The sequence below is a fragment of the Podarcis bocagei genome (assembly GCF_964188305.1).
Source record: "Podarcis bocagei genome assembly, chromosome: 7".
Lineage (NCBI taxonomy): Eukaryota > Metazoa > Chordata > Lepidosauria > Squamata > Lacertidae > Podarcis > Podarcis bocagei.
Genome location: NC_138132.1, coordinates 56,200,397 through 56,212,419, shown reverse-complemented (window position 1 = coordinate 56,212,419; position 12,023 = coordinate 56,200,397). Strand labels below are relative to the sequence as shown.

The 12,023-nt window shown below is 43.3% G+C and overlaps 2 protein-coding genes across 2 annotated transcripts in view; one reads left to right on the top strand and one right to left on the bottom strand.

Moving 5' to 3' along the window:
• The window catches only part of LOC308591485 (tigger transposable element-derived protein 1-like), a gene marked incomplete at its 3' end in the record, with an annotated part of 500,687 nt that overhangs the window by 459,330 nt on the left and 29,334 nt on the right, over positions 1-12,023 (top strand). The window lies entirely within an intron of this gene.
• MMP2 (matrix metallopeptidase 2) overlaps positions 1-12,023 on the bottom strand; it is a 30,823-nt gene that overhangs the window by 14,274 nt on the left and 4,526 nt on the right. The window contains exons 2-6 of the mRNA XM_081201170.1: positions 10,779-11,005; positions 8,602-8,750; positions 6,377-6,505; positions 5,400-5,573; positions 133-306 (exon numbers count right to left, since the gene is read on the bottom strand). Of these exons, the coding sequence (XP_081057296.1) occupies positions 133-306; positions 5,400-5,573; positions 6,377-6,505; positions 8,602-8,750; positions 10,779-11,005 (853 nt within the window). The remainder of the gene's footprint in view (positions 1-132; positions 307-5,399; positions 5,574-6,376; positions 6,506-8,601; positions 8,751-10,778; positions 11,006-12,023) is intronic.

Sequence of the window (12,023 nt, the reverse complement as noted above, 5' to 3'; positions counted from 1 at the left end):
ACCTGTAAAGGTCCTCTCTCCAAAAAGAAGAGTAACGATTTAAGAAACATTAACACACAGCCACCAATGTCATAGGGGAGAGGTTGCTTTCATTGCCATAAATCTATCCATGCAATAGCAAAGCGACTCTACCTGTCTCTGGACAAAATCCAAATTTCTTATCTCGGTCATAATCTTCAGTGGTCCCACACCATCTGTATCCATCTGTTCTTCCTTCCGTGGTACAGCTATCATAGGTGCTGCCTTGAAATTTGAAGGGGAACTTGCACGGCTGCCCATCACCATTTCCACCCATTGTGAATAGCACTGCAGAAGAAGGAGGGAGACATTTCAAACTTTTGGAAGATATCATTTGTGCTTTAATCCACTGCACATGTGGCTACGTGGCCAGAGGTATAGTGGTCTGGAATCAGTGATGAGGCCAAGACCTATTACTACTTCTGCAGTAGGGTCCCCATCTCCTAGAGCTGCCCAATCAGCATGAAAGAGGAGCTTTGCAGCCACTGAGAAGAAGTATTCTCACTCTTTGTTCTGATTGGAGGCAATCAGAGTGAAGGGAGGTAAATCAGCTACTGAGGATTGGCTCCTGGGGTCACCACAGGGTTATTCTGTCTGCTCCAAAGCTAAACATTTAAGAACACTGAAAACACAAGGTGCTTCTGTTTCACAAGGACAGTGCACAAGTTCTATTACATACCATGGAACTTCAAGAAAAACACAACTCAAGTCACCCCAAAGATGATATTGGAGCACTCAAAAACATTTGCCCATGTACATGCACAGAAAATAGTAGATCTAGCTGAAAGGCAACACATGGGGATCTGCATTGATGGTTGCAATGCACCCTTTACTGTTGTATAATTGTAAGGTTATTCTATCATCTTAGAAAGCTGTATAATCCAGCCTGCAACAATGATGAAGGGATCCTGCACTTCTGGATTTGCCGCTATATAACTTGATGCAAGCTCAACGGTAGAGTGTGTGCCTTGTGTGCAGAAAGTCCCAGGCTTAGTCTCTGGTATCTCCAGGTACTGCTGGCAAAGACTTTTGCCTGAAACCCTGGAAAGCTGCTACCATTCACAGTTGACATTGACTGAGAGTGGTTGTCCAGGATTGGACCTGCAATCTTCTAGGAGTGAGGAACCTGCAGCCCATGAATCATTCTTGGTCTGCCAGGAAGTCCAGTTAAACACTGTAGACCAGAGGATGTCAACCTTTTTAGTTCAATGTAGGCACATTTGGATTTTAGAGTGAATGCTGTGGGCAGCACGTCCTTTGATCATTTCTCTCCCTCAGATCAACTCCCTTCCAAGAGACAGAAAGAGAGAAAGTGTGTGTGTGTGTGTGTGTGTGTGTGTGTGTGTGTGTGTGTGTGTGCATGCGTGTGCACGCACAGATTCTCCCAAGAGATCTGGGCAAAAGTAAGATCCAAGGCTCTTCTGAGCTTTGAAACACGCACAGAACTGAAAGGGAAAGTGGGAAAGAGAGTCACTCTCTCAACTTTCTTTTTCAGCTCAATGACCAATGGGGCAGAGAGGGGAGAGTGAGCACCAAGGGAAGACCTCAGATGCACCACAGGAGGGAATACTCTGCTCACAAGTCGGCCACTTTTGGCCCCTGGGTCTGAGGTTCCTCGCTTTTCCTGATCTAGGGCAAAGCAGTTCCAGGAGAAGAAATGCTATCCAAAGGCCTGTGTATGAATTCCTTTTCTGCAAAGTATCTTTGCTGGAGCAAACAAAAAAAAGATGAGTGAGCTAAGATGAGTCACTTGCTTTCCACTTAAGCTCCTTCCAGCTGTACGCCTCCACATTTTCAAATGCACATTTTATTAGCCATGTACAAGTTGCAAAAAAACAAACCCAAATCCATCACAAACATATGGAAACTGAGTACAATGTTGCTTCATCCTGGAGTGACTGTAGGCTCCTGGCTGACACAGGAAGACACAGGGAAAAGTCAAACAGTCCTTTGTCTTTCTGCCATTTTCTTTAGCCTTCTTTGCTGTGTGAACAGCAGAGAAGTCTTTAATGATATGACAACCATAAAGAAAGAAGTCACTCTGTCCCGGTCAGGATGCAAGCTGGAAGGTGCTCATTTGAAACATAAGGGCCATGGGGTTTAGTATTTAAAAAGAGGTAGGAACCTCAGGCCTGAGAACCAGATGTGGCTCCACAGGGCTTTCTATCTTCTCCCTAGGCCTCTTCTGACCATGCCTCTCTTCCAAGACCACACACTCACCAACCCTGCTCTGCATCCTCCTCAGGTGCTTTTGCCTGCCTGAATGTGTACCTGAACTGTGATAATGCCACTGGTTTGCCTCCATGGAAGATGGAGGAAGGCTATCAAGATGAGCGGAAAGATTCAAGTGAGCAAGCTACTTCTTTGCTTCTGAAATTCTCTCCACCTCACCTCATCCACAAGCCTCATTTGGAGGTGTCAGCCATTTTTCAGGTGGTGTGAGCTATCATTAAGAATCAAGCAGGAGTATGCCAAAGAAGGATAGAACTTTCTTTATGTATGCCACAACAGCAACAAGAATACTTATCGCAAAGTATTGGAAGACACAAGATCTACCCACCTTGGAAGAATGGCAGATGAAGGTGATGGGCTACATGGAATTGGCAGAAATGACTGGCAGAATCCGAGACCAGGGAGAAGAGTCGGTGGAAGAAGATTGGAAAAAGTTTAAAGACTATTTACAGAAATATTGTAAAATTAATGAATGTTAGAATGATGTTGGATAGAAACTAAGTGGTCTCTAGCTGTAATGTTATAAGGGAATATGAGAAAATGGACTATTAATAGGTAAAAATCTAATGTTATAATATTTTAAGACTGAAGACTAGGATGAACAAAGAGGGGAGGGATTTGCTGAACTAACAAACTGAACTGGAATACAGAAAAGGGAGGCGTGAGGAGGTCCGGGAAATAAGCAAATGAAAGATAAGTGATTGAAAGACTGAATTGTTTTTAACTATTTTTATTTTGTATTTTTCTTTTTTCTTTTGTAATATTTTGAAAACCTTAATAAATATATTTTAAAAAAAGAATCAAGCAGGAGTAATAGCTTGCATTCTCCTTCAAACTCTCTCTGTATTGTTTGTGCTGAGTCATTTCCTGCTAGCTTAGTAGGTGGTACATTGGTACAAGGCATGGTCCAACCTTCTGTGCTCCTCATGTACCACTAGGCTGCACCTTTTCTCACAGTCTCCACCCCCAATTCTGCCAAGCATCACCTTTTAGCTCCAAGGCTGCACCTCCCAAGTGTCAGGTTCGACATTTAAGGGATCTGGCAATGCTGCTAGTGTATAAGAAATAGAAGGACATTATGCTGGAAGAGAACAGGGACATCATTTCCTACTACAGGACCAGCCAGAGAGATATTTTATTAGGAGGAGCAAAGTGTGTTGGCAGAGAGAAAGTAGATACATATATATTTAGCATCTAACTTTCCTCCTTCCTAAAAACTGTCTCCACATTTGACATCCTGGCTTGAGAACAACAGACCGCACCAATTTTACAATCTGTGAACAAGTTTTTCCCCTTTAAGAATTCCTTCCAAATTTCAAAGAGAGAAATTGTCTGTAAATCTTGGCTTTCTATATCCACAGCTAGCAAGAGCAAGGAACCAAATAGAAGCTCAGCTTGCCAGATTCCACAGAACCTTCCCCTCAGTATTTGAATGTGCGGTTTCTCAAAGTATAGAGCGTCACTTTTTCTCTGCTTAAAAACTGGGCAGCTTGAAGAGCTTTGTAAGAAGAAGAAAAGCCCCAAGATATTTGCTGAGCTTAAAAATCATTTTCTGCCTCTGAAAGCTTCAAGGTTTCCCGTACAACAAAATGTGGCAGAATGAAGATAACTGGGATCTAATGGTCTCATCTCACTTTTCCTATCTTTGGCAACATACAGTTATATCTCTCTGAGAGACCGATAAGAGCTCTATAATTCTTGTCTTACAATATGGAAGTGGACACATGCAACTCATCAAAGCGCATCTCATATTTTTCTACTGTACTCACAATGAGTAGGGTCTATTTCCTGGTACCTGCCCAAGATAAAGCATTGCTCTTATTTTGCAGAGATTTTATTAGTGTGATGTGCAAGCACCGCTATTCTTCAGGTTCCAGACCCACTTCCCCTAGCAGAGAGTGGCAGAATGCATCCTTTGAATACAAGTGGTTCAAATTCCACCCATTCTAGTTTAAAAAAGAATTAAAGAGCAAGCCAAGAGTAATCTCTCTCTCTCTCTCTCTCTCTCTCTCTCTCTCTCTCTCTCCATAATACTAGAAATTCAGGTTATCCAGTGAAGTTCAATGGTGAGCGATTCAGACCAGACAAATTTAAGCATTGCACACAGTGCATACTTAAACAAGGGAATACACTGCCACAAGATGTCACCAACTTGGAAGGCTTTAAAAAGAGAGTAGATAAATTCACAGGGGATAAAACTATCCATGAGTACATAGCCATCATGGCTACTAGCAACACCACTGCCGAAAGAGTTTTGCCTCAGAAAACCAGTTGTGGGGATTCACAAGTCCAAATTATATGTTGTTGGCATAATGCTCCAGTAAACCAGAAGTGGCCCATGAGGGTCGTTTAACCAGCCCATGAGCCAATCCCAAACCGAGACGCCCATTCGGCGAGTCCTTGCGTGCTGCACTAAAGTGGTGTGGGGACTCTCTTCCACGGCTCCGGAAATCAGTTCTGCACATGCCCAGACCCCAGAAATTGCCTCTGTGCATGTCTCCTGCACCGGAAATCGCTTCTGCGCAGGTGTGATTTTTGGCATCTGGGCATGCACAGAAGCGATTTGCAGTGTAGCGCTGCACTGGTCCGGCCCACGGAGGATCTCCATGGGAATGATCCAGCCCATGCCTGGTAAGCCTTGCCAACCGCTGAGTAAGAGCCTGTCTCTAATTTTTTGGCTTCTTGGAGTACACCTATGGTGGGAATCCCCTTCTGTGGCAAGCTTATGGGGAAACATAGCCTTGGAAAAACAACACCAAACAAACAAAACAAGATTAAATACATCATTTTTCTAGTTTTGCTAAATATCTGGGATGGAGTGGGCAAAAATCTTAAAAGCAAAAAGCTGATTGGTTTCATGTTGATAGCGGTGAGATTTCAGCCACATTTGTACCTTCTATTTAAAGCACTATGATACCACAAGTGCACCCCAAAACTATCATGTCCAGACCAGCACTCTGATGTCTCCAAAGGGATTTTGCATGGGAGGGACCTGGCCAGCTTACACAATTGGAGGCACACTGATACAACCATTGACCCCATATTTCCAATGAGAAACTAAAGACATCATACATGTCATCTGGGAAAGGCCACAATATGCTTCCAAATTAAAACAAAGCGCAGCTCTCTGCTTCTGACAGTCAACTTACATTCATGGGGACAGAATCCGTATTTGCCATCCGCATCAAAGTTGTATGTTGTCGAACACCAAAGGAATCCATCACTCCGACCTGCATCGGTGCAGCTGTTATATTCTTTGTCATTGAACAGGAATGGGAATTTGCAGAATTCCCCATCTGCATTGCCGTATTTCACTCTAACAACTTGAAAGGGAAAGAACAGAGACTCTGTCAGGAGGGGTCAAAATATAAATGTGAGTTTCTCAGCAGAATTTCTAGAGCGGGGTGTCAAAGAACACTGTAGCTAAAAGCAGAACTTCCTTAGACATTGATCTACAGGAGAGTCACCTGGAAATACATTAAACAGTAGAAGATGTTTAATGTAAGCTAATCTGTGAAGACCTTATGTGACCCACTATTTTTTTTTATTGTTTATCTGATGCCTTCCTGACATTGGCCATTGCTCAGTGGCAGTGCTGGCTTCAGCCCTTCAAGACTGGCAGGGCAGAAGGAAGGAGTCAACTAGGTGAGTTACTCCTGCCTTCAGATGCCTTGAAGTTGCCCATCAACATTTATTGCCTGGACAGCAAAGTGAGCTGGTGCTCACCGTTCACCTGGTTCTAATCTTCCCCACTCTGGTGTGAGATGCATTTAAATTAAAGTATTTTGCATAAGTTCCTAAATATTAGCATATGAAAATGTTGCTGGACTCCAATGCCTATCATCCTGAGCCAACATTGCCAATGGTCACCTGAAGGTAATTCTGAGGTATCAGCCCTAAATCTACACCAGCCTTCCCAAACCTGGTGTCCTCTGTGTATTTTAGACTCCAATTCCCATCAGCCTCAGTTAGCATAGTCAGTGGTCAGGGATGGTGGGGGCTGGACTCCAACAACATCTAGATAGTATTGGGTTGGGGAAGGCTGATCTATACTGTTTTGCTGTCCAGTCTTTCTGGTAACAGTCGACATTCAGTGATGTTTTGAATCCATCAGCAGCTGCCATACCTTGTCCTTCACCCAAAGTCCAAAGCTCATCATCGTCAAAATGGGAGTCCCCACCAACCCCAGGCCCAGGGGCAAAGGCATGAGCCAGGAGACCATCCTTGCCATCAAAAGGATACCCATCACCATGCTCTGCAGAAGAAAGAAGAAATCAAGTGGCATTAAATACAGGAAAACAAATATCTAAAATGGTTGAATAATCATGCCCTCTTTAAAATAGTTAGGTTGATTTTTCTACAATTTTTATGGGCTGATGAATCATTTAATGCTTCCCTTTCTGTTTTACTTTGTGTGCGTTTGAGTTAAGGAATTCTTTTTATTATACTTTATTTTTAATCTCTTGTGCTGATTTACATTTTATTGATGAAAAATCTTCTCTGGGACCTATTGGCAGTAGCGGGAAAACACACCTCTGAAATATATAAACAAACACTGCATTTTCCTTTTTTGCCTTTTTTGTGGTCTCCCCACCAAAATAGGAAACTGGCTTATACTAAGATGCCAGAAACTGAACCTGGAACCTTATGCATACAAAGCAGATGTTCTACCTTGGAGCTATTCAGGCTCTCTCTCTCTCTCTCTCTCTCTCTCTCTCTCTCTCTCTCTCTCTCTCTCTCTCTCTCTCCTCCCTCCCTCCCTCCCTCCCTCCCTCCCTCCCTCCCTCCCTCCCCTTGGGTGTCTATGAATAAAGCTGTGTGTATTTTCTGCACCAAGTCATTTCAAGTCTCTCCTTCCTCCTCGGGTGAAGGCTGAGTTCTTGGCTTCTCCCATTATTTCACCGAAAGCTTTTCTTGGAAAAGCAACCTCCTGGCAAGGGCATAACCCTGTTATTCATCAGTTTCTCACCAGCAGCCTGGCCAATGACACTGCCTGCGGTGACCACTTTTGCATCACTGAGGACTTTCTGGGTTTGATCCCTTGCCACTGGAAACAAATGTCAGATGCTCCCAGCGAAACCCTGAGTTCTCAGCTATGTGTACCTTAGGTTAGAGCAAGGCCAGCCGGAGACACACTGGCAGAGCATAGCTGAGAAGTGGAACTCTTTCCTAGGGATAGAAGGGCAGAATCCCAGAAGAATGGAGCAGACTTAATGACATAGGAAGAGCCCTGCTGGTTCAGGCCAAAAGCCCATCTAGCCCAACATCCTTTTCTCACAGTGGAGAACCAGATCCCTTCCAAATAATCAATTCTATGATGCCAATTAAACGGACCAAACAAACAAAATGGGCCTGGTTAGGTGAGTATGTCTGCATGTGCCCAAGTGCCCACGTTGAGGTCAGTTGAAATAAAGGCCCCTCCAGATATCCTTTTTCATTGTTCCTTCATGAGGATTTGTGGTCAGGATGGCATCAGGGCAGCTTTAGGCAATCTCACTTTCAGTCTTGTTTGAGCATGCAGATGTTTCAAGGCAGAGATACTGCTTCATTTCCAATTGCTACATGTCCTGTTAGCTTCGTCCTGAAATCCTGTAACTTTTTATACCCCAAATGTTCCAGGGTGGTGGTGGTATTATCCTGCTTTTGTTGCACTATGGTCCTCCTCCAAATGGCAACAATGGATGGACACCAGAGAAGCAATCCAGAACAATGAATAGAGTGGAATGACGCCCAGTATAAATCCACCACTGATGCCTTATTATTGCATCAAAGACATGTTGCAGAAGACACCCACAAAAAATGCCCCACCTGTCTGGAGGGCCTCAAAGACAGGAGTGGCTGTCTCTCTCCCACCAATCATGATGGTGGTTTTGAACTAGTCATGGCCTCTAAACCTTCCCCCAGTTGTTCTGAACAGCCCTCAGAGCCACCCCAAACCACTCTTGGCCCTACTCTTTTCTTCTTTCCCCTTGAGAGAATTCCTAGTTCTGCTACCTGATGTTCTGTCAGCTTCAGCAATTCAAGCACAATAGTATTGTTGACCTCCCTCATAGGGTTCTAAGTAAGGACAACTGAGATAATGACTGTACCAGGTGAATTTGAACAGTTCTGAAGTGCACTATATATATATATATGCTATTGGACTGGTCCAGTCAAGTGCTCTGTGGGTGGGTGGTCTACATACCTAGATCTCCTGAATGTATTGCTGTTCATGCATTGGAAGAGAGCTGGTGGGAAAGGGTAAAGTACCAGGTAATAAATCCCCTGTGCAGACCAACATAGATACAGAAGGGAGAAGGCAGAAATGGACAGAGAGCTTTCTTATCCTTAATGCTCTATGGAGATATTTACCCCATCGTCCAAAATTGATCATGATATCTGCTTCACCATCATGAATTCGGGAAAACTCCAGTGGTGTGACATCACTCCAGACTTTAAAGGCTCGGGCAAAAGCATCATCCACAGTCTCTGAGTCCAGATCTGGGGTGTAGCCTAAAATCCTTCACAATAAAAGTAGGGTGGGGTGGGGTGAGAAAACAGAGAAGGGTATGGATCAGTTGGAGAAAATCCCCCAAGGGATAGCAGCCACATTAAGTCTCTTGCAGCAAAAGTAATACAAAGAGTCCTATAGCTAACTAATCAGTCTTTTAACATAAGACTCATCATTTTTTTGGGGGGGGGGTATGTGTGTGAAGGATTAATGTCTGTTCTAATTCCTTGTTGCACAGTGTTCTTGTAATGCTGCTGGTGGTGATGGTGGTGGTTATATTACTAGAGCTGTGAACCAGCTACTGTATAGCCAAATCCCAAAGCAAATTGGGCAGATTGGGGTTAACCTGGGATTTGGCCTGAACAGGTTGTGCCAGATTGGGTCCACCTGGAGAGATCCAGGACTAGTTTATATGTGCAAATTAAGATAGCGGGGTACCTTGGATCTCACTGGCATGGCAATTTGCACCATGAGTAATAACCCCTTTAAACAATTTCTTTTAAAGTGTTTAAAGGAAGAGAAGCTCAGGGGATCTGGGGCTTAATAGGAAAGACCCAAAGCTTGGATCAATGTCCCTGGAATGCTCCTGAAAGAAAGCATAAAGCAACCTTTCAAACCAGGGATAGAGAACATCCATATGTTATTTGACTCCAACTCCCAGCAAGCCCAAATTCAGAGATGACAGAAGCTGTAGCCAAACAACATCTAGAGGACCACAGATGTTCCCCATCCTTGCTTTAAGCCAAAGTTCCTACGAAATGTACAGCCTGATCCTTTGGGGGGTTTTTTAAGTGAGTTCCACAGTGTTCAATGGGGCTTATTCCCAAATAAGTGTGAACAGAATTGCAGCCCCCTCCCTCTCTCTCTCTCTCTCTCTCACACACACACACAACCTTGCTTGTGTGCCATTATTAATTTCTGGCCAGCAACACTGTCTGTTCGAGGCACTGGAAAAAGATGCACACACCAAAAAGCTGAGCCACAGGACTTCAATAGATACGGAAATCATTAAAAGAGCCCTGCTGTACTTCCTCCGCCTAAGACTTATCCCTCCAGACTTTAATGGACGATGAAGTGCTTGTTAAACTATTTGCTGTCCAGATCGCAGGGTAATTTTGGTTCAACTTTCTTTCTGCAGGCATAACATGGATGTGGGGTTAATATCTCCAGCTCAAAGTGCCAGATTAAAAAAAAAACTACATTTGCTTTATTTTATTTTTTAAGAAGCAGAAGGAGAGAGAGGCAGACAAAGTGGAGCCTGTGGTGTTTTGTTCTGTGGAGTTGTATGGAACAGCAGCATTTGAAAGAAAAGGATAGCCATTATTCTCCCAGAAGAACTCATGGTGTTCTGGAATAATGGCCAAAGATGCTCCCCCTCTTTTAAATAATGAATATTGAGGGTTTGGATTGCTCCAGCTGTGTAAAGAGTAGGACATCTCTTAATGTTGAGATTTCAATTCTGGGAAAGCTACATTGCACCCCAGGCTTGCTTTGTCCTGTACAATACTGGCGTCTCAGAGGTACCCCATTCATGCTTTGCTTTTCCTCCTATACATTTGAAGCAAAGGGGAGGAGATGTTTTGAAACTACTCTTACAAATCTACTTGCATTTTTTGATCTCTCTCTGTCTCTCATCATCATCAAAATTTGTATACTGCCCTTCATCTGAAGATCACAGGGCAGTTCACAACATAAAAATACAAAATGAGAACAGAAAATACATAAGAACAAGAACAAATCAATATAATACTATCATTACAAGCATACTGGCTGCTGGTTTGCTAACCAAGCTAGCTTTAAGACATTCATGTGGACTTGTAAGCTTAGGACCAGTGAATCTGATAGATAGATCTCCTTCTCCCCTCCAAAGTTAGCTGGTAAGAAGGCCTTGCTAAACTGCTAGAAGTTATAAAATGGCTTCCTTCTTAGGAAAACCAAGGTATGATGCCTGTCTACTCAATGGGACTTGCTCCCAGATAAGTGAGGTTAAGATTGCACCCTAACATGGAATGTTTTGCCTGATAGTATGCATGCATACCTGTATGTGACGAGATTTTTCTCCCATTTTGGTTTTCTCGGGAAAAAATTATAATTGGCCACATCCGGATTGCCGCAACGGGGTTTCTTCATTGTATCTATGGTGTTTTGGTCCAGTTCTCCAGTTTCAGGAAGCCCAAAGAATTTCTGCATTTTCTTCAAGGTATCTTTCAGCACCATGAGGTTGCAGTTGTCTTGCGGGCACCCATAATACTTGTTGAGGTATTGCTTCAACCAAAAAGAAAAAAACAACAGCACAATCAGTCACAACAGGATTTTGATGAAGTTTGGATGACTCACCAGTGGTGAGAAGGAATTATTTCAAGGTGACCAGTGAGGGCAGCTTTTGTAGATCGGAATTGTTAAGCTGTTACACACATACACACACACATAATGAAAATGTGTGAATAGGTGAGCTGGTAAATATTTCTAAAGGAACAATGAATTGTGGACATGTTTGCAAGGGTTTTGGACACAATGGACACTTTCAGTTGTACTTGTCACTAGCAAAGCATTTAAATGAATGTAACTAACATTCAAGGTCTAAGTACAGGTGATGGTAGGTGAAAAGTGTGGGGGCAAGGGGAGTAGTTAACAGGGCCTGGGAGTCTAAACAGGGCTAGGCCTAGTCTGCAATCCCATTAGCCTGAGGGGGAAATAGGGGTCAGAATTATTGCTCACGTTTGATGATGCTCATGCAGATTTCAAAAACCGACAGCAGATGTAGCTAAGCTGGTGCCCTCCAGAAGTTGTTGGGCTCAGTTTGCCTCAATTCTATATCTGTGTGTGTGTGTGTGTGTGTGTGTGTGTGTGTCCCATTTTTATATGTTTATTTAACCACATTTTAGTGCACATCCCTGCTAATATGCACTTTAATATGCACTTCCCCAATCTCTCACCTTTTTGCAGGCAATTTCTCCCTAATACGACACATTTGGTACATTATTTTCATGAACCCATGCATATTTGTACAGCTCTCCACCATCTGTGCTTCCTCGTGCATGGTTTTCAGCCCGAGAACCTCATCACATAATTTCAAAATATAACTACATTTTGTGCACTGGCTTGTATTTCACATTAGGTAGGTTTGCATTAAAATGTGACACTGAGTGGATTTCTCTCTCCACCAACCCACCCACCCCAGCCTAAACTTGAAAGTTCCAAATACTTTAAGCTGCAACCCAATACACACTTATGTGAGAGTAAGCCCACTCAGTACAGCTGAAAAAGAAGAAGAGTTTGGATT